Genomic DNA, 23,756 nt, shown 5'->3' on the forward strand with positions numbered 1-23,756 from the left:
AACAGGTGACTTGTCTTCTCTAAATTGCCACTAGGTGTGATAGACAGACAGACAGACAGACAGATCTAAGAACAAAAACTACAGCAATATAAGAAACATATAAATAAAGCATATAAATCACAGTTTAAAAGGGCATGTGTAACATGTCCAGGCTGTACACTCAGTGGTCCTGAAATGGACTCTGGATCCAGCACTCTGACCCGAATAACACACTTCCTAAAGATGAGCAGTGACTGAATACATTATCATGATTATTGTCTCATGATACTAAGCAATTATATTTTTATTTACAGTATATATATCCTTACACCTCTAATTCCAGTAGTTTTGGTTCTCTATTGATGAGAGCACAGACATTTGTTCTCTTGTGGACTCCTGAACACATAAAACCTGCAGATGGAGAAATTTAGCTGCAATTTATTTAGTCATTTAGAGAACCAGAAAATGAACATTGCTGAAGCCAAACTTACAGTATAAAAGTACAGATATAATGGGTGATCAGAAATGGTATCACTTGGTCTTTAGAGAGTCTGAATGCTGCAGAACAAAAACACATCCTTTGCACATCCTTTTAACCAATAGACTCAGGTCTGTATTTTGGACATCCACAGGCTGGTTTTGGAGGAGCTGAGGATGAAAGCAGCTGTCACATTTTTACAGTTCATCAGTTCAGCTTAGTGGCTGTGTTTAATAACTGGAGTACATGCAAGCAAGAGTTGAGAGTTCTTGTAACTTAGTCATTTGCGTCACTTCACAAACAGAAATGTTCCAGTACAAAGGCTTGGATTAGTAATGACTTAGGAGTCTATTAGGAATTATTTATTATTATGTTAACAGAAACAATTCAACTGACACATAATTCTACACATAACTTCTGTGCAAAATCTCAGAAGTGAAGGAAGTTGTGACATTAATACAGTGCACACACACACACACACACACACACACACCTGTTAGAAATGAACAGCTAATATATTTTAAATTGTTGTATATAGTATTTTACCTGTACTACTTTTTACTGACACATACCTCTGTGACTACTGTAACTTCACGAATAAAAAGTGATACAAGCTGATTAAATGGTTCATATCATGAGATATGAGTTCATAGTGTTCACTGCATGTGAGAGTTAAATGTAAATTACTGTAAACTAACTCAAACATTCTGAGTGGCTACAAGCGTCATCTTTAAAAGAAATTCCCAAGAGGAGGATTATCCAGCGAGAATTACTTCATATTTGGATTTACAAGCATGGACAGTGACAAGGCCAAACAAAAACAAAAACAAAAACAAAAAGGTCGGAAACATTTCACTGAAAAATGTCTGAAATATAAAATTACCAGAATGACAGCTGACTTCTGAGGGTCAAGGCTGGTGCTCCGGGCTGGATATTTATTTCAGTGACCTGAATAAAGCACAAAGATTAAAATTTGCTGTTTCAACCAAAAGCACCTAAAGAATACACTAAAAATAACAGAAATATAAAATTACCAGGGCATCAGCTGACATCTGAGGGTCGTGTTCAGAGCAAAGGAGCTGGGCGCTTGGATCAGTGACCTTAATACACACACACACACACACACACACCAGTTAAAATGAAAAACTAATATATTTGATATTGTAGTATATAATATATTAATCCTAGTCCTTTTTCCTGACACATACCTCGGTGGTCTCGGCTTCCTCCACATCATCAACAACAGATCCTGGAAAACATTTGACACATTTAACCACATCAGTATGTCACGGAGATGACAAATTTCATCAGTGAAACTGACATTCATGTAGGAAAGAAAATATTTCAAGAAGACACTCTCTCATCCCCTTCATGTCTTTAATCAGAGTGTTATATTAGTGATCAGTAAGGAGAAACTTGAGTCTTATTGAAGAGGAAGGGAAATAAAAAGGCGAGTTGGTGAGGACTGACTCTTTACAGCTGCTACAATGATGCGCTAACAGGAACTCACTCATTACCACAACATTCACTCTAACTATTAACACATCAGAAGAAACAATGGCGAGACCAAGAAGAGAAATAAAACACTTCAACGATAATAATAATAATAATAATAATAATAATAAAAATAATAATCATCATCCCGGTGCTAACAGTAACTCCGCTTCATGTCAGGCTTTGACTCCGCCCTGTACTTGATTATTTTCATAAAACTTCAAGACTATTTCTAAAAGTCTAAAAGTCATGATGTTGTGCCTCGAAATGTTTTAATCCACAAAATAATCACTTTTATACTTTAAAATGCTCTTGATATGAGCCATGTAGCATCGCCGGCTAATGTTAGCTCAGTCAGCGCCTTAGCTTTTGGCTAGCTCTGTTAGCTAAACTACACAGGAGATTTGATCCTGTTTGTCCTCTGTACCGATGAAAGTCATTCATTTTCCACACACACTCTCTTTGTAAGTTCTAGAAGCGATTAGAAACACACAGACTGAGTAAAAAGTGAGCTTTTCTCACCGTGAGCAGCTTGAAGTTCAGCAGCTTGAAGATCGCTGCTCCTCTTCAGCCAGCGATACGCGCAGTATCCCGCGGAGGTGGCGCGAGCATCCCGGCGGCGCAGGCCAGGCCCGGCCTGTCCATCTACCTAGAAAGGAAGATACTTACCTAAATCCATCATTTCTCTCCAAGAAAATCTGCAGTTTATCCTTGAAATATCTCCAGGTAATCCGCGGTGTCGCTGTCTCCGTCGTTTTCTTTTGAAATCTCTTTTAAAAGCCTTCTAGATGGCGCAAGCAGCGCTCTGGACTTTTAAATGAAAACCACAAAAGGGCGGGACTTTCAAAAACATCAACATGGCGCGTTATATTCTTAATATTTTATATAAACATTAATTAAGGTTATAATGCATGATGATTATGTTTCAATTAAATCTGATAATAAATGGTTAATAAATACACTTTCCTGTCATAACAGCTTGTCCTATTCACTTATATCAGGAGGCAGTAGAGGCGCCGCTGTGATTTGTATACAGACACGTCAATTCCTCCGCCATGTTGGAAGGGTCGACGTTCTGTTGGAAACCAGTGGAGGTTTTATATGCAGTATATGGTCGACCCTCATGAAATCATGTTGTAACTCGTGCTGTTTTTAGTTTTTCTCTTAACAGCTTGGTTTTAATTACAACAGGATTTATCTCCTTAATTATTTTAGCTGTGAGATTTCTCAGAGGCCTGAGCCCAACCACTAAAAAACAACACCTAAAGACAATCATCTGAAGGGGTGTCCCAAAACTTTTGGCAATATTGTGTATTTCAAACAACAAGAGTGAGCTCAGCTTCCCAAAAAGATAGCTGCACGTTTAATGTAACTTAATTCCACATAGAAGAGCTGGTAAACAATAGTCAAATCCCATTGCACAATCATATTTCATATCTGACTGCACCTTTCATTTTCATTTTTGGCCTAGGATGATTTTTCTGTCGTTTTTGTATTCATGTGTGGCAACCGTTCAATCCAGCAAATGAGTAATAGCCAGAAATGAACTTGATCTTGTATTATAGGTTAAAAAATATGGATATTTTAAATGTCCAACCCACAGGAGAGAATATACATCTATAGTATACATTTATCTCATTTGAATATGTTCAAATTTGAACATATTTCATATTGTCTTCAATAATGAGCAAAAGTGTTAAAGTCGAATACAATATATAAATAATAATAAACCTACAAATCATGTTAAGTATGTTTATAAAACATCTTAAGAATCAGTGGGATAAGGTAGACTGGGAATTTAGAGCATTACTAATTACTAATTACTAATCACAGTACCCTGTTCATACACTTAACAAAAACCTTTTAGGGTTTACTTGAAAAAAAAATCCTCATAGCGATGTGCACTAGCACTTTTTAAGTAAATATTTCTGCTGGAATAACAAGTACAACTCACTTAGGAGTATCAAGTAAAATGTACTTACCACTAAACATAACCTTCATGAAGATATCAAGTATTGTAGATATGTAGATCTCTATAAATGGAGAAAATTGTCACAGAGTTTAATTATCTTGGTTTTAACGTTGGATTCAAAGCTTAGTTTCAAAAAGCATGTAAAGAAAATGGTGAGGACTATAAAATGTAACTTGATAAATTTCAGACAAATTAGACAATGTCTTCCCACTGGCGTAGCTACGACTCTCATGCATGCTACAATTTTTTCTCATTTGTCATATTGTGCGACATGTTGGGGTCAAGCAGGAGAAACAGTTATTAAACCTTTAAGATCTCTTTATAAACAGACTTTAAAAACTTTGGACAAAAAGCCTAACCAGTATCACCACTGTAGGGTTTTGGAGAAATATAATTTTTGAGTTTCGATAATTTTAGACTTTTTACAAATTTGTGTATGGTATATAAAATTCTAAATGGTTTGGCCCCTCCCATACTTTGTGTTTTTGTGCACCTCCGCTCTGCAGATTTTTTAAGATCTACTAGATCTTTTCGGATGAAAATTAGCCTTTTGGCTAAATTCGGTGCATTAAATGGACACATTTATGTTTATAATTGTACATGGTCCCTTTTCAAATGAACCTCAATAAAAAAAAAAAAATAATAAAAAAAAATACTTAATTATATTTAAGTCATAAGTTCTATTTAATTAAACTAATTAAGTAGTCAAGTTTTTACAGACAGAAACATCACTTTCATCCACATATGAAGTAAATCTTAAATGTCTAATTTCCTGTTGTGAATTAAATAAGTAGATTTTATTATATTGTTTTCTGTTGGATATTTTTAAGTATTAATTTTCTTTTGATAAATGTCCAAATAAATATAATTATTATTTTTTCTCTGAAATTAAACACACACACACACACTACAATTAAACTGTTTATTTTGTAAACATTAAACAGTAATAATTCATTAGTTTCTACATAGCTACCATCATCTGGTACAGTATTTAAGGTGTGTTCAATACCAGCTGATCATTATAAACTACAAAAATCTTGGGTGGGGCAAATGTACAGAGATCCAGAGGGACTGTGATTCTTATAAGAGAAAACACACCATTCTGTGTAAGTAATGTCCAAAAGATAGGGTGGGGTGGGGAGGGGGTAGATTTGTAATAGCAACAGGTTCATTATATAATGTTCCCTGATATTAGACAATATTTATGTCCCTAATAGGGACTATGTATTATTTATAAAAAATTCTTAACTAGTTTTCCAATTTGACTTCACCTAAACTAATCCCAGGAGGGATTTTAACTGTGTGCTCCACCCCACTATGGATCAGTCTTCAAAAACACCCTACATCACTTCTCAAAGTCTGGACTCTGGTGAATAAAAGTGTGGATTTCCTACTTTGATAAGCATGTCAGACTTGTAAATCATCTGTTTAGTTTTTAATGTCTTTTTAAAGATGTTCCAAAATGAAAGCGAAGGCAAGATATTAAAAGTTTTGTTTTTGACATTGTTGTCATGACATCTAGTGTGTGTATGGCGTTTGGCGTGTCGGGTGACACTTCACCACAGTGAGCGATTGGATGGGTGAGGATGTCAGTTTCCAGGAAAAGAAAAGTTGGTGAAGAAAATAGAGTTTTCAAAGGTAATTGGACAGAGAGGTATGCATTCATTTTGCCCAAATCCAACACAAAACCATTCTGTTTGATTTGTAATGAGACAGTTGGAGTTGTGAAGAGTGGAAATGTCACACGCCACTCTGAAACAAAACACAGACATTATGAATTTTTATGCATATAATCATTTTCAATTGTCAATAAAATGTAGGAGAAAATGTTATTATATGCATTTGGAAGTATTAACAGTTGTCATCAAAATCTACTTTCAACAGACTTAAACCATTTACATTTACAGCATTTACAAGGTGTTTGTGTTCACTTTATGAATATTTCTGCAACACAAAAGATCTCGTATTTATTTCTTTGTTTGTTTGTTTATTTATTTATTTATTTTTTCTCTTACCAGGTAAATGCTGCTTATGATGACTTACTCCTCCATAACAATGTCAGGTGGCTGAGTAAGGGAAGAGTCTTGGAGAGGTTAGGGTCATCAGGAAAGATTTGGACATGGATTTGTCAAAGCCAGCCATTACTTGGATTTTCTGAGGAATGATGATAGCATAGAGCTTGTGGCCTTTTAGTGGTCATAACGTCTCAGCTAAATGAACTGAATCAGAGGCTCCAGGGCAAAGGCAACACAGTGTGTGATCTGATGGCAGCAGGACTCTCCTCTGAAAGGCGGCTGGAGATCTTTAAGAGTGACATCACATGGCCACATATCCACTTTCCAACTCTTCTCCAGCAGACTAATGGCAATCACCATCATCACCATCTTTCCTTTTTGGAGAAGCTAGCTGAAAATTTCAGGGGCGCTTTGAGGGCTTCAGTGTAGGCAGACTAGTGCTGCTCTGCATTCCATCTCCATTCCTGGTCAAGAATGTTGAGGAGTTGTCAAAAGAAACAAGAGCATCTTCCCATGGGCAAGCATGGCATCTCTGCAGACTGAACTCTGGAGTCGACCTATCCAGTGCGAGTCTGTATTCTCAGTAATGAATGTTGTGAAGAACTCATACTGCAGCAGCTTGACTAATTAACATTTAGGCCAGTGTCCCCGTCTAGCAACCACTCCTTTTGTGCCATGGTTTAGGCAGCTGATGGAAGACAGACAGAGCCTTTTCTCACATTAGACTGCTCTCTATTATGTTATTTTTAGCCTGCCTCTTGAACACTTTAAATTATTTGTTTTGCCATTTGTTATTAATGTATTTTGAATGCAAAAGTCACTTTTCCAATAATAGTGTTGATTTGTTATGCATGCTTGCTTTTTAAAACCAAGTTTTATGATAACCAATTGTTAAAAGCTGAGTCTCCTGGGCCTGAACACCTCTCTCTGCAACTGGATCCTGGATTTCCTGACTGGGAGACCTCAGTCAGTCGGATCGGGAGCAGTATCTCCAGCACCACCACACTGAACACTGGAGCTCCTCAGGGCTGTGTGCTCCAGTCCATTGCTATTCACTCTGCTGACTCACGACTGTGCAGCAATGCACAGCTCCAACCACATCGTCAAGTTAAGCTGATGACCACGACCGTGGTGGGTCTCATCAGCAAGAACAACAAGTCAGCATACAGAGAGGAGGTGCAACATCTAACAGCCTGGTGCAGAACCAACAACCTCTCCCTGAGCGTCGACAAGACCAAAGAGATGGTTGTTGACTTCAGGAGAGCACAGAGTGACCATTCTCCGCTGTTCATCGACGGATCCTCTGTGAAGATCATCAAGAGCACCAAATTCCTTGGTGTCCATCTGGCGGAGAACTTCACCTGGTCACTCAACACCAGCTCCATCACCAAGAAAGCCCAGCAGCGCCTCTACTTCCTGAGGAGGCTGAGGAAAGCCCATCTCCCTTCCCCCATCCCGACTTTGTTCTACAGGCGGACCATCGAGGCGTCCTGAGCAGCTGCATCACTGCCTGGTTTGGGAACTGCACCGTCTCGGATCGCAAGACCCTTCAGCGGATAGTGAGGACAGCTGAGAAGATCATCAGTCTCTCTCCCCTCTATCATGGACATTTACACATACGCTGCATCCACAAAGCCAACAGCATTGTGGCTGACCCCACACCCCTCACAAACACTCTTACACACCCCACACACCCCTCACACACACCCTTCACCCTCCTGCCCTCTGCAAAGAGGTGCCCGAGCATTCGGGCCCTCACAACCAGACTGTGTAGCAGCTCCTTTCCTCACGCCATCACGCTCCTCAACACCCTGGACTGAACTGTCCTACACTCTCACACACACTCTCACTCAGGACCGAACTGTATATCAACTCTCTGTCTCTCTCACACACAGATACACACATACTCTCTCTTGACTGTGTGGGCCTTTTACACACTGCACACACACAATTTATATTGTTCACACTTATTGCACTACCTCAACCTGTCATCCGCTGCTATAGTTATATTTATGTTTATTTCTATTTGCACTACCTCAACCGCTGCTGTGTATTTTTGCACAATTTTTTTGTACAATACTTTTTTTTTCTTTTTATTTCACTTCATCTTATCTTATTTCACTTACATTCCAGTACCGTTCTTTTCTTTCTTTTAGCGCTAAGTGTCCTGTGTTCTTTTGTGTTGTCTTTCTTGTATTTATTGTCTTTTGCACTGTCTTGTCTATGCTCTGTTTGCACCTAGCTGCACACTGTGGACTTTACGTGGCTAATGACAATCTTCTGTCCTAGCTCTGTGGTGTTGTTTTTATGTTGAACTTTGTTGTTGTATGTTTATGTAGCACCAGGTCCTGGAGAAAGCGTTGTTTCATTTCACTATGTACTGCGTCAGCTATATGTAGTTGAAATGACAATAAAGCTTCTTGAATCTTGAATCTTCCAGAACTTGGACATTGATTAAAATTCATATTTGGACCTTCGAATGTCCCTGCCCTACAAAATAACTAAATCCGCCATGTCTATTAATACTTTTTTGAGACATATACATTTCCTGATCTCTGGCGTTTCTTATATCCAAGCCATAAGCAGTTCTCTTTTTTCCCCAGTGCATCGTTCATATCCACTTTGGGAGTCTTTAAAAGGCTATATTATGGAAATAATCTCATTTTCATCGTGGGAGAGGGAAAAAAGAAACCATCAACTAAATGAACTTTTAATCAAATTAAACAATTAGACTTGAAATGTGCAATTAAGCCCTCACCTGACATTTTTAAGGAAAGAACAAAGCTACAGACAGAGAGTGATCTAATAACATCTGAACAGACAGAAAGACTTTTGCTCCAATCTCGCTCTAAATTATAGAAACTTTCGGACAAATGTGGGAAAATTCTTGCTCAACAAATAAGACAGTACTTAACTACAAATACTATAACATCTATTCGTAGGGATGATGGCAGGATCACCAAGGATGAGTTGGAAATCATTTCGGTCTTTGAACAATTCTATACAGCCCTGTATTCGTCTGAAATTGATTATAACTGTTCTGAACTTGATTCTTTTTAATACCATTAAAATGCCCCAAATTCCCTCTGAGGATAATGCAGAATTGGAGAGAATTCTTAACCCTTTCATGCACAACATTGATATAAACAGTGGCGGGCCGTGCATTTCAGACCTAGGCCTTCACTGGTGTCCTAACTGAATTAATCCACCTTCATAGCATCACTATAGATACTAATCAACTATTAAATAACAAAGTAAAAAGAAATTAGTCTACAGTATTTCACACCTCACAAGGAATAGTCAATTTTATTAGGGTTACTTTTCTCAAAAAAGTCATTCTTGATGCCGTATGCAGCAAACTGCAATCTCCGGAGGACGCAGCATCTGAAATGAGACACAGTGAATATAGAAACACTGTATAACAGTCTTGCGCTGTGTCACAGGCTCTTGTAGAGAACATGAATAAAATTACATTACATATAGCAAAAAAAAACACATTAACACAATTCAGTCTCACAAGTTTCCTTTCACTGCAGCAAAAAAAAAACAAAACCACAGTCCACCCCGGGGATCTGGAATGAAGGCAAACTGAAAACCCAGAAAAAAAGAAAACCCAAAAGCATAAATGGTTCCTGAAAAAGCTTTCCAACTATTTTGAAGAATCAAAAGGATTTTCTTAAAATGTCCGCCTTGAAAATGCATTTGTAAGGATGTCCGTGACCAAATCGATTTCTTCTCCTCTGTCAGCCATTGTGAGATAAAATATATATATTTTATTTAGTTTATGTGGTTTCGCCGACCTCTGACTACTCCAATTATCCAATCACAAGACATGAAATTGCTGACGTAATTGTATGCCTGCTAGATGACCCCGTGACGCCAACTCGAAATCTGATTGGTTAATGGAGCAGTTTCATTGCCACTCATTTTACTAATCTACGGGCGCCTGCACTATTGATTCTGAAGGCCTTAGGACTGGGCAACACATGATGTCAGCCACTGGCTGAAATATGATTGGATAAATACTCTTATCATAAATATACACTACTGGAAGCTTAGCGCAACCAAGAGAAAAGCTATGAAATGTAGAGAATAGACTATTGGGAATAATTTAATACACATTCATGGAAAAATATATTAAATATATTAACATGCAAGTCAGTGATTCAGATCACTGCTGTTTGCTGGCCCTGACAGTCCGCCACTGGTATTGAGTGACCCTCAGCTCCATGATAAAGATCTTTGATTCAGTCATGTGACAAAAACATCTGGTGAGCAAGAGGCTGATTTTTTTATATAATAGGGTGAATTTGCATAAACATCCTTCAGCTGTTAGATTTCATAGTTTCAGGAGTCCTTCTTGAAAACAAGTGAGCTGCTGCCCCCTACAGATGATTTTTATATTTAGGAGTTTGTAGTAATGATGCTGCAGAAAACATGTACATTTCATGTGATCTCTTGTCAGGTTCTGTGCTGCTGAACAGACTCTGTGTTTCTAAATTCAGGAAATTAACCACTGACCTGTAGTGTTCCTGCAGCTGGTATCACAAATAGGAGGAATAAAAGCATGAATAGTACAGTATATAGTCACAACTAGTCATCAGAATCATTGTCCTAGAGCATTGTCCATGTAAATGTGATAGATTACAATGGGGATTATTATTATTAATATTAATAACTGCTAAAAAAAAAGATTGGAATAGAGAGAAAGATCTGAGTGCTGAGTGTGAATGGATGTTTATAATAAATGTCTCTGGGGTGCAGCTTCCTGCTGAGGGAATATTTACAGCTCATGAGGACGTGCTTGTGTAAGTTTTTGTACAGCTCTGGAGTCTGTTGTGTCAGTGTGAGTCTCGTGCACAGTAATAAACTGCCGTGTCTTCAGCTTTCAGACTCTTCACTTCTAGGTTCAGCATGTTTTTACTGGTGTATTTAGTGATGGAGAACTGGCCCTGCAGTGACTGAGCGAATGCAGTGCTAGTGCCACTGTCAATGTATCCGATCCACTCCAGTCCTTGTCCTGGTTTCAGACGGATCCAGTGCATGGTGTAGCTGCTCATTGAGAATCCAGAGACAGTACAGGACAGAGTGACCGACTCTCCAGGTCTCTTTACTACAGAAGCAGAGGAGGTCAGGGACTGTCCATAAGAATCTGGAAGAGAAGAGTAGAACTAGGTAATGTTATGTTATAATGATTAGAATACTAATAACCTTCATATGAAAAAACATAAACTTACATGAAATCAGTACCAATAAAATACACTGTCCTAAAATCATCCTTCTCTGAGTTCTGCTTCACCCAGATTTAAAGTGTATGGGAGTGTTATCTATCACAGAGCTCACTGGAAACTAGAGCAGCCAAGAACATGCTGTTTATACACGACTCTATTTGAATAGGGAGTGTCCATGACCACTATGGAGGTGTTCAATCCACAACCACATGCTGCTCACTGTATAGTTCAACTATATTATATTTAAGTCTGAATTTTGTGGTATTTGGTGTAGAATGTAATCAGGGTTTCACAAGTGTTTAGAGATTTCAGATTGTTTAAATCATCAGTATAACATGTCATCCTCTCCCCTTAAAATCATCTTAAAATCAAATTTGATATTTATAAAAACAGTTTGGTTTAAAACACACATTTTTTAGATGATTAATCAAACTACATGAAGATTTCTGTATCCAGAAAATTATAGCAAACAGGGTTTAGATGATGGCAAATGGGCTAGATTATGGCCGCCCTTTAACTGACCGCACTGTCGCTGCTCTGCATCAGTCAAGTTCTCGTGTTTTTCTGCATGTTTAGTTGCATAGTGGTAACTCAAACTGTAATTTATAAAAACAGCAATCTGTATTTCACAAACAAAGCATACAACTTTACATCTGACTTCAGTAAATAAATACTTAGAAGTCCATAACTTGTTACGTGAGCTGACATTTTTGAGGGCAAACAGCTAACTGTCATCTGTGAAGGTGTGTAGACACACATGTACATAAATTTTAAAAAAGTAATTGCCTTAAAAATAATAGCTATGCAATTGTATGGTAAAGGGGATCTTGGTGATAGCACCAGTGTTCAAGCAAATGAATCAGTGGTCAGAACCCTTGTATGCTGGTCGGGTCTGTGGGACCCGTTTTCATTATTTATCAAAAGAAAAATGATACGATTAATTATTTTTTCAAACTCAAACTCATTGGCCTTGGGTCATTTTCTGTGAAGAACATATATCAGAACACATTTTCAATGACCACACACTGTACACCCCCCCTACACATTTATATTATATACGGGATGTTTGGGTCCACTGGACCCGGGGCTAATAAATGTGTGGAAATTGGTCCTGTGTACGTACACTGTCCTCCTCCTGTCTGGGCCTGCTGTTTCTATGTGTGTGTGTGTGTGTGTGTGTGTGCCTAATGTCACAAGTGATGAGCAGCTGATGCCATTTTGGGGCTGTTGCCCCTTTTAGGCAGTATATACCATCTAAACCTGCAAAATATGGTGTAAAGATCTGGGCTGCCTGTGATGCCACTTCCTCATATGCTTGGGACTTCAACAAGTCTACACAGGGAAACCTGATGGAGAAGCCGCTGAGAAGAGTCAAGGAATGAGAGTTGTCCTGGACATGACTCAGTGGACACAACATCACATGCGACAATTTTTTACATTGCTCAAACTGGAACAGGAACTCCTAAAGAGGAAGCTGACCATGGTGGGAACGATACGAAAAAACAAGTCTGATCACCCATCACCAACTGCTGACAAAGACCAAGCCTGTCACCTGTACACGTCTGACACATCCCTGGTATCCTATGTTCCAACGAAAGGCAAGAATGTGGTACTCATAAGTGTGCTGCACAGGGATGGGAGAATCTGTGGCCAGGAGCATCAAAAACCAGAGATCATCATGGATTATAATGCCACAAAAGGTGGGGTGGACAACATGGGCAAGCTGGTGCCTGCCTACAGCTGCAAACGGAGGACCCTATGCTGGCCACTGGTGATATTCTTTGACATATTGGACATCTCAGCGTACAACGGTTTTGGCAACCTGATGGCGCTGAACCCAGAGTGGAACCGATGGAAGCTCCAGAGGAGACGCCTCTTTTTTGAGGAACTGGGAAAGGCAATTTTGGTGAGAAAGGTGAGACCTCAAATCCAGAGAAGACAACATGTTCCAAGAACCCCAGCATCTGCAGCCATCATAAGGAGGATTCAGGAGAAGAATGCTGGTGCCCCATCCACCCAATCTACAGAACCACCATCAACAGAGCCTGAAGTGTGTGTGTGTGTGTGATGCTAACACACATGCCTTGCAATTGTGAGGTGTTAATGTTAGGTGTTCCTGATCTTTTCAGCGTTCTAGGGTGCAGCCAGCAAACAACAAAAAGAAGCGCTGTGAAGTGTGTGGACCCAAGATGGACAGAATAACACAATATGCATGCATCAAGTGCAAAAAGTGTATATGCAACACACACAGTAAAACTCTGCCCCTCATGTGTTGTATAGGATGGTATGAAAAGGCAATGTGTTCAATGGGGCTGATGTGTTGTCTAGACTGACATGGTTACTGTATTCAGCTAATGTTGTGTTAACTGACCTGAATGGGTTACAGTTCTAATGAACTTCAAATAAATAAGAATCAGTAGTTATGAAAAACCTTGCTTCATTTGTAAATTTGTTGAATTGTTTTGTCATATCCTGTTTATAATTGATATTTCTTTTTTTTAATTACATTTTATTAAAAAAACAAAATAAAAACAAGCAGCAATGTATTTCATTAATGTGATCTAACAAAGGGAAAGGGCAAATATTAACCATATATGTTGTTTATATTGCTTGTAATTGGGATAAAGTAAACATCTGTTGAGTATTTTAACATAAAATTGTGTGATTGTGTTAAATTAAAGACCCAAAAAAGTCCACCAGACCCACGAACATTGGCTGAGTAACAAAAATATGAACACCATACAAGGGTTAAGTCTTTTATAACCATGTCTTTATGATGGAGGTTGTTCTTCACTCTCAGTGTCCAACTCTGAAGTCATTTGAAGAAAAAATTAAGACTGTAAAGATATGTGAAGTTAATAAATTCACATACTTATTAAAATGTCCTTTGGTGCTTAAATTAGTTTGTGTTTAGTTAGTTGAGTGAAAATCTAAGTTAAATTTAGTAAATTTAGTAAAAGTAAATGCTGTTTAATTGTGAACTGGTGAGAAAATGTTTTTTCAGTCTTAGTGTTTTTTAGTACAAATAGATTATGAAAATATGAGCTCAGTGTATGATTACAGTACACATGTGTTTTTGTAATGACACTTAAGGAAATGCATCAGTGTGGTCTCCGTGCACAGTAATACACAGCTGTGTCTTCAGTCTGCATGTTCTGTCCTCTCAGAGTCACCGTGCTGCTGGAGGCATCTTTAGAAATACTGAACTTGCTTTTGAGAGACTCTTTATGATACATGTCTCCACCCCCCCAAATGTAGTTTATCCATTCCAGAGTTTTCCCTGCAGGTTGTCGAATCCAAGCTGTAGCGTAGCTGTTATCAGTAACTGAGTAACTGGATACTTTACAGCTGAGGGTGGGGCAGTGGTGGCTCAAGTTAAGGCTCTGGGTCGTTGACCGGAAGATCAGGGGTTCAAGCCCCAGCACCGCCAAGTTGCCACTGTTGGGCCCTTGAGCAAGGCCCTTAACCCTCTCTGCTCCAGGGGCGCCGTATCATGGCTGACCCTGCGCTCTGACCCCAACCTCCAAGGATGGGATATGCGAAGAAAGAATTTCACTGTGCTGTAATGTATATGTGACAAATAAAGGCTGATTCATTCATTCATTAAAGAATCTCCAGGCTTTAACATCACTGAGGTGTCCTGAGTGAGCTCTACTGCACATTCCACATCTGAAAAAAAGAGATGTCACAATTTCAGTAAAAATGTATGTACAGTAGGTTATAACTGCAGTAATTTACTAGCAGCTCTGAGTTCATTACTGAAGTGAAACTCATAGGATGAAGCTGCTAGCAGCGCTGAGTTCATTACTGAAGTGAAACTCACAGGATGAAGCTGCCAGCAGCAGCAGAACTGGAATAAACATCTTTTATCTAAAAGCAGTGCTAAACTCTCCAGAGCCCACAGTGACCGTGGCTGATATTTCATTGTAGCTGTAAGGGAAACATTTTGCATATTCATTTGCATATTGATATGATGATCTTATACATGTTTTATAACCACAGTGAAAATGTTCTTTGGTGCTTAAGTTACGTTATATTTATTTAAAACTGAATAAGTACATTAAATTTAGTATGTAAATGACTTTCAACCTCTAAACTGTTTACATAGTTCTCATTCTGTCAAACTGTGAAATATTTCTGTATTTAAAACAACATGTAGGTAAAACATTTATATTGAGTGGATCTCATTACACAGAATCCTGAAAGGGTGCAGGAAAGCTACACTGTTTTGTGAGTTGCTTATATTTTTATTGCCTAAATTCATCATAATCTAAAATCAGCATAAATGTCCAGACAATGTTCACATTTTGGTTCTTTGACCTCCATGAATCTGAAAATGTGGGTTTGTCATGTGACTATAGCAAGTATGTGTTTTTGTACTGATGTCTAAGGGGAAGTATCACTGTGTGTCACGGGCGCAGTAATAAACTGCAGTGTCTTCTGTCCTCATGCTGTTCATCTGCAGATACACCTGCTTCTTACTGTCGTCTCTGGAGATTGTGAAGCGGCCCTGAACTGCACTGGAGTAATATATGCTACTACTGTAGATTCTTGCAACAAATTCCAGTCCTTTTCCAGGCGCCTGTCTGATCCAAGCCAACCAGTAGCTACTGAAGTCAAATCCAGAGGCTGTGCAGGTCAGTTTATGAGACTGATCAGGTTTGATGATCACTGGATCAGACTCGATCAGTGTCTGACTGCAGGAATCTGCAAGAACACACAGATTGGTGTTAAAGTTAAAAAAGAAAGTAAGAAATATCCATAAAATATTTATGTTAAATAAATAATAATACTAATACTGAAAGAACATTGCTAAAGAAAAGTAACACAAAACACTGCCTAGTCCCATCTCAACGAATTAAAATGATTCTTGCTGCTGAAATGAACACAAACTGCTGGTATGTTGTTGAGTTGAATGTTTCAGCATAAATGGTTCATAAATACTGTAAATAATCACAGGACTTCATTTGCATGACACGCCCACTAGAGATATAAAAACATTCACAGAGGAACAGCTGAGATAAGAAAAAGCTTCCTGTAAGACTCTGGGTGTGTTTCATGCTGTCAGGTTCATCACTGCTCTTTACTCATTACATCTCACCTCTTTAAAGTCCATCACTGTGTATCACTGTAACACCCAGAAGAACATCCTCGTCTGTTCAGAACCTGCCTTTTTTCATCTTTGTGTCTTATAAAAAGTGAAATTTATTAAAGAAATAATTCAGGACACAAATCATCACTGATTCATTCAGTCAGGGGCTCATGCCAACAACTTGTCTGTTAAATCTTTGTGAATGATGGAATAATTTAAAGCATAGGCTTTATGATGGATGAAGGTGCAAAGCTCTTCATCCAGAAGCCTTTGAGAAGATGTCTCTAGTATGTCTTAGTGACATGAACACATAAATATAAACTGTAAACATTTCACACATGCAAAAGAAAATACTACATACTAGGTGTAAATCTCAGGTGACATGTAACATAAATAATCCTAATTTATGAAAAAAATTAAACTATTAAATTAAGTTATTTTTGATAATGAGTCTCATACAGAATGCAGTTTGTGGATTCACTGTTTTCACTTTATTTGTTAAACTCTGCTGCCTCCTTCAGTTGTTTCAATTATTGCACCTCACACTGTGAGAACAGACTGTGTGTTAAACACAACACACTGCTGGAAACATGCTGTATTATTCCTGAATCCACTCAGTAAACACTGATTCAACTGTTGAAATTGGAATCAGTGAAAACGATTGAAAATCCTGTCAAATGAAGGGATTAATAATAGTTCAGAATGAACACTTTTTCAATAATGTTTTCTTTTTAATTTAAAAATGATTTTGTGTGACTATATTTTAAAATGCTGCAAAACCTTACGAATACATTCCAGTGAAAGAAAGTGAAAGTGTGACTGAGATGATTTATTAGTTGCATTGAGAGGATGTGTGTAACATGTCTCATAAGGTTTTTGTACGAGGAATCCACTATTCTGTCTCACTGTGAGTCACGAGCGCAGTAATACACAGCTGTGTCTTCAGTCTGCATGTTCTGTCCTCCAATTGTTATTGTGTTAGTAGAAGTGTCTCTGGAGATGCTGAACTTATTTTTCAGTTTCTCATTGTAACCTGTACCCCCACCACTAGCGATGTATCCAATCCACTCCAGAGCTTTTCCTGCAGGTTGTCGGATCCAATTTGTATTATAGCTTGTAACTGAATATGAAACCTTGCAGTGGATGGAGAGACTCTGGCCTGGCTGGACTGTCATGGAAGCAGGCTGAGTCAGTTCCTCACCATGTACATCTGTGGAGGAAAACACATGGTGATATCTCACACAATATCTGCTGCACCTTTATTCTTCTTCTAGTAAATGAATGAATTTGATAAAGCACTCACAAGAAGCAGCTGCCAGCAGGAGCAGTAGAGATGTAGAGAACATGGTGTGTGTTGTTTGTACTGGAGTCTTCTCTGTTCTCCAAAGTTTAACAGACACCATCACATCATATAAATAGAGTGAGATCCAGCTCTGATGCTTGGATTTGCTTATCTGCTGATGATGGGAGGAGAATGTATCTGAAATGTATTTAAATCATGAGGAGGAGATTCATCTGATGGAGGATATGTGGGTTTATAATAGGGGAAAAACTCTTTTGTTTAACAAAAGTCTTTTTTTAATGAACTTCATAAACCCCAATTACAAAAAGATTTTATATTTGGAACTTTCTCTTTTTCCCACAATGTTTATTTTTATCAGTAATCTGAATGAATGTCGCTTTTGTGCACAGTAATACACAGCTGTATCCTCTGTCTGAAAGTTTTGCCCCTTTAAAAACACTGTGCTGCTGGAGACGTATGCCAGATAGAAAAATAGGTCTGGCCCAAATCTGGCCCACACAGTGCACTTACACTCGGCCCACATACCACAAAGAATGATCACCCTTTGGTGGCCCATTTCTGGTTTGCCAGAGGTGGGCCACGCATGGGCCAGCACAAGGCCAGCACTGGGCCACACTGTTTGTTCAGAACAGGGACAGCACTGGGCCATACTGCTGACTTAGATTTGGCCCACAGAAAACATAATTGGGCCACATCTGGCATGCCATCATATAAACAGTGCCATCATTGTCAGACCTGGTCCGCATCTGGTTAAAATACCACTTGCCATGCCATCACTCAGCCAGCAGTACCGGCTTAATGCCAGATCTGGCCCAGACCCGTTTGCTATGTGTTATAACACACATATATGTGAAACTTTATATAGAAGCAAAACACTTTCTATGAAACATTTTTCACAAATATGCAATCTGGTTAACTGCTTAATAAATATTGCAATCATTATACTCTATAAATAACAAGTACATCATTTTCCTGTGTATATCCCTTCACCTGTTAGATAGCAACACTTTTTTTAAACAAGTAAAGTAATAGTGAACATACTGAGAGCAGGCAAATTCAAAGTCCAATAAAAAGACATTCAGAAAACCTCAACATTCACAGCAAATCATTGAAAATCTCTGAATATAAATCATTTTAATTGTATGACAATTTAAAAAAATAAATCTTGTTTAATAAGGTCAATACAAATAAGGAAAAATCTTACTAAACTGAAAGGGTTTAATATTGAAATGCTTAATTATATACTGATTTATCATTTCCTATAATTATGTTAAAGTCAATCCCACAGGACAAGGAACAATGATTCAGTGGCCTGCAGGACAGTAATATGGTCATGATCCAATCTGAATCATAACTCAGTTATAATGAGATGTAGAGATGTCATGCTTTATTTAGTAGATTTAATCTGGTGTTGTCTGCTCACACTTCTGAGAAACACAGAAGGTAAAACATGGAGATAAGACACTAACAGTCTTCTAACAGTCTTCTGTACTGGGTGTTTTTTTAAAGCGTCTTTGTTGATCTGTCTCACTGTGAGTTACGAGTGCAGTAATACACAACAATCTCTTCAGTCTGAAAGATTTGTCCGTGTAAAGTCACAGTGTTGTTAGAGGCTTCAGTTGAGAAATGAATCATGTTCTTTAGTGAATTTATGCTGGCAGTATCACTTGAGCTGCAGTACCAGCCGATCCATTCCAGCAAATTTCCTAATTGTCGTATCCAGTTAGTACAGGAACTAGTGGCTGAGTATCCAGTGATCTTACAGGGGACTGAAAATGATTCTCCAGGCTTAACCAGCATGACTGCAGGCTTTACCAGTTCAATACATTTAATACCTGTGAACAACAATCATGCAATTATTCAGGTGCCTTCTATCAACAGGAAAAATGTACACAATGATCTGCATCTCTCCAAAATTCTCCACACACTTACCAGATGTAGCTGTTAACAGCAGGAGTAGAAGTGTAAAGAACATGGTTTGAGCAGAACCTGAACCCAGAACCTCCCTTCTCCTGAGAACACCTCTAATCATTTATAAAGGGGTTTGATTTGCATGACAGTGTTTAGGCTTTCGAAAGACATGAGGCATTTCCTGAAAATGTGAAAGCATGAATATTTACAAAATATTAGTTACTTACTATTTATTTAAAATGTAGTTTATCAAACAGTGTGTATGAAGCAGCCTGGTTTAATGAGACACTGATATAATGGAGCTGTAATGTCTTAGCTTCATAACAATGCTGTAGTTAGAGTTTATGACTTTGATGTAAATCCCAGGAGAACATGTTCTCATATTTATGACACACCCTCAGTCCTTTAAACCTCAAAATGTTGGGTAGATGTTGTGTGAATAAAGAAAAAACAACCATCACAGGCCTTAAATCTTAACAAAAAGTATAATGTTCAAACATTTCTAATGTGTGTGCAGGTTAAATATACAGTATACAGTTCAAAGATTGAGTAAACTTTTCAGTTGACTGTTAATAAAAAAATGGAACAAAATTTGCACAACTGTTCAAATGTTTGGAATTTTTAATTTTCTTTCATTTTTTATGTAATCATTTATTATTTCATTAAGGAAGTTGTTAAATGTGATGAAAAATGAAAATGGATGTGTGTGATTTTCTGGGAAAACTCATCAGATGCAGTTAAAGGAGAATTTTGGAAGTGAAAAAAACCTCAGTGTTAAGAAACCATTCATGAAACTGTTTCTATTGACTGTGTAATACAGGTTCAGATATGTTAATGTAAAAATCCTGTGTAAGGAGTGAATTCAACAAACAGTCAGTCTGCCTGAAGATTTGTAAAACCTTGCTGTAAGTGTGATTTCCTCACAGAGTGAATGTCAGATATTGATAGCTGTGCATCAGAGTGAAATGAACATGAGCCTAATCAATTCAGTTTGTAATCAGATACCGACTGTCAAATTGTCCATGATGCTCTGGTGCTGCAATCAGAATTGTTATCATTATTAATTATCTTTTAATGAAGGAGAATGTTGGGAGCTAGCACTGTTTCAGTTTACTTGGAGTTTTTGTACAGGGATGTTGTTTATTTGTCTCACTGTGGTTCACGAGCGCAGTAATACACAGCTGTGTCTTCAGTCTGCATGTTCTGTCCTGTTAATGTCACTGTGCTGCTGGACGTGTCTCTGGAAACCTGAAACCTGCTTTTCAGTTTCTCACTGTAGCCAGTGCCACCAGTATGAGTTATATATCCGATCCACTCCAGAGTTTTTCCTGCAGGTTGTCGTATCCAGTGTGTCCAGTAGCTGCTATCAGTTAATGAATGTCCAGACACTTTACAGGTCAGAGTCAGTGACTGACCAGGAGTTAATACTGTGGATCCGGTCTGGATCAGCTCAACACAGTGAACACCTGTTAAAGAAAAGTTATTTTAATGATGTAAAGGTGAAAAGCTTTAAGGAACCAAAACTGTATTACATGTCAAATGTAAAAACACTTACAGTGTACGGCTGCCAGCAGCAGCAGCAGTAGGGATGTAGAGATCATGGTGCGTGTTGAAGCAGAAGAAGTAAAAGCTGTTGGTCTTCGTTGCTTAAATATATAACAGGGAAGGACATTTGCATAGAGACACTCCTTATCTTAGGCCAAAATGATTTTGAATTCTTTTATAGGAGAAAAGCTTTTCTTAAACTTTTCTAATCTTTCTTATTTTAAATAGCTAAAAGTATGGAAACCACATAATATAGTAGAAATAAGATAATAGAAAGAAGGGATAAAAAAAGTTTGGTGTGTGCTGTTACAAGAAAATGATCAGTGACAGTGCCGTGATGTCAGAGCTCACACCTTGAAGTTATTATTTTTTTTCCCAATACAACCTAAATCAGCGTTTTTACTTTAATTATAATATCCCAGTTGTATTAAGTGCTGAACAATATGCTGTATATTATTTTGTTCATAATTATATTCTATTATATTGTGAAATGTCTGTATAACATTTAATTTCCCATTATCACTTATGTTATAGCAGCTATATACAGTTGCTTCTTCACTAGACTCTCTCTTTTCTCTTTCTTGAAGTTAATAAGACAATTTGTTATTGAGAATCCACAAATAGCAAAGCTCTCCACTTTGTTGTGCTTGAAAACTTGACTGATGTTTTTTTTTATTTGATTACTGATTTGCAGTAGCGGGCCGTGCATCTCGCACCTAGGCCTTCACTGGTGTCCTTCCTGAATTAATCCACCTCTATACCATCATTATGACGCCACCATGGACATCGCTAGCCCATTTTAGGGGAGCTTTAGTCCCCCTAACATTTCTACTCAGCCCTCCTAAAATTCAGCGATTCTCCATAAACTGTACACAAATTCTTGATTGCCTCAGTCCCCTTTAAACTTCATATGAAACGGCGACAGACTTCGGCTCTTCCCCGTCTTTCAGCACGTTCTTCAATCCGCAGACCGCAGCGTCACAGCGCGAGGATCAGAGGACAAGTGTGTGTGTGTGTGTGTGTGTGTGTGATCAGGAAGACTCGTATTTGGCTTATTCAGTGCTCAAATGTTATACACATCTATGCAATACAGTGGAATGCTGCATTAAGTTTACCATCCTACCCTGTTAGTCTTTTATTTATTTAATTATTTGTTTATTTTTTACTATTATACCCTACAGCCCCCCTTAAATAAAAATTCTAGAATCGCTCCTGGATGCCACAGCAATAGATACTAATCAACTGTTAAATAGCAAAGTAAAAAAGAAATTAGTCTACAGTATTTCACACCTCACAAGGAACAGTCAATTTTAAGCAGCAAACTGCAATCTCCGGAGGACGCAGCATCCGAAATGAGATGCGGTGAACATAGAAACAATACATATGGCTGACTACTCCAATTCTTCAATCAAAGGACGGGACATTGCTGACGTAATCGTATGCCTGCTAGATGGCCCCAGTGACGCCAACTCAAAATCTGATTGGTTAACGTAACAATTTCATTGCCACTTATTTTAAGCTCCAGGCGCCTGCACTATTGATTCTGAAGGCCTTAAGGCAGATTTTCATTCTGGGAACACATGATGTCAGCCACTGGCTGAAATATGATTGGATAAATACTCTTATCATAAATATACACTACTGGAAGCAGCGCAACCAAGAGAAAAGCTCTGAAATGTAGAGAATAGACTATTGGGAATAATTTAATACACATTCATGGAAAAATATATAAAATATATTAAAATGCAAGTCAGTGATTCAGATCACTGCTGTTTAGGCCAGCAGAGAAGGCCTTGCTGACCCTGACGGCCCACCACTGCTGATTTGTTTTCAGTAGTGTTGGATATGTTCAGTAATCAGTGACTGAAACTATTTATTTATCATATTTTTTTTTCCATTTGTTGGTCCTCTGTGAGAATTTGGCTATAAGAGATTCAGTGTTTGATGATATTTGTTAAATTGAAGTGTGTGATGCTTCAGGAGAGACAACACACAAGAGTGCTGCTTACTGTTTGATAGTTTGAATAGAGTTTTTCAATGTTAATATTGAAATTGTTTAAATTAAAGACACAATGAAAATTTTCTAAGGAAACTTGCAATGGAGAAGTAATTGCATCACTGCCTTGAAACCCACAAATGTGTGTGTGAGAGATATCTGATATCCCCAGATCAAGCCACATATCAAACCCCATAGTTTCATTATTGAGCTATTTGTAGAAATTCAGTTCTCTTCAGGTTTTAGTGGAAGACAAAGTACAAAATGGATTTGATGTTAATGAAAGACTACTAAATGTTTGCATTCTGTCATAATTACTAAAAGTAATAAGAAATAAATGAATAATCTAAACATTTATCATCTAATTTTTAATGATCATTTTTATTATCCTTCCATGAAAAAGCATTTATGCAACATTTATTATCTATATGAAATAAATGAGGAAATCATAAACCCTTATTTAAACAATGCTGCTCTGGAGATTCATTATTTAAATAGAAGAGATGGTTTGGTCTCTGAAACCTATTGGCCAGATGAAATGAATCAGCAGCAATGCTAGTGTTTTTGTACAGTGTTTCCTCACATTTCTGCTACAGTGCTCTTCGGGCACAGTAATACACAGCTGTGTCTTCTGCTGTCACCCCAGAGAGTTTCAGATACGCCATGCTTTTGGAATTATCTCTGGTGATTTCTGTTCTCCCTTCAAAAGATGTACTATATCCAGTTTTACTGCCATCAGT

At 38.0% G+C, this 23,756-nt stretch overlaps 1 pseudogene and 3 gene segments (V, D, J or C); 1 reads left to right on the forward strand and 3 right to left on the reverse strand.

The window, feature by feature from the left end:
• Positions 1 to 510: 510 nt before the first annotated feature.
• Positions 511 to 11,227, reverse strand: LOC131364619 (immunoglobulin heavy variable 1-46-like; the record flags this gene model as incomplete). The annotated part of the segment is given in 6 exon segments: positions 511 to 537; positions 1,492 to 1,557; positions 1,666 to 1,706; positions 2,474 to 2,600; positions 10,792 to 11,090; positions 11,176 to 11,227. Coding segments are annotated over 6 exon segments (612 nt in total), but the record flags the coding sequence as incomplete, so codon positions are not given.
• A 1,004-nt stretch (positions 11,228 to 12,231) lies between these two features.
• LOC131364627 (piggyBac transposable element-derived protein 4-like) lies at positions 12,232 to 13,892 on the forward strand (annotated as a pseudogene).
• Positions 13,893 to 17,163: 3,271 nt separating this feature from the next.
• On the reverse strand, positions 17,164 to 17,780 carry LOC131363807 (Ig heavy chain V region 108A-like). The segment is given in 2 exon segments: positions 17,164 to 17,471; positions 17,565 to 17,780. Coding segments are annotated over 2 exon segments (408 nt in total).
• A 2,859-nt stretch (positions 17,781 to 20,639) lies between these two features.
• On the reverse strand, positions 20,640 to 21,076 carry LOC131344722 (Ig heavy chain V region 3-6-like; the record flags this gene model as incomplete). The annotated part of the segment is given in 2 exon segments: positions 20,640 to 20,941; positions 21,031 to 21,076. Coding segments are annotated over 2 exon segments (348 nt in total), but the record flags the coding sequence as incomplete, so codon positions are not given.
• Positions 21,077 to 23,756: the final 2,680 nt, after the last annotated feature.

The sequence above is a fragment of the Hemibagrus wyckioides genome, linkage group LG02 (genome assembly GCF_019097595.1).
Source record: "Hemibagrus wyckioides isolate EC202008001 linkage group LG02, SWU_Hwy_1.0, whole genome shotgun sequence".
Lineage (NCBI taxonomy): Eukaryota > Metazoa > Chordata > Actinopteri > Siluriformes > Bagridae > Hemibagrus > Hemibagrus wyckioides.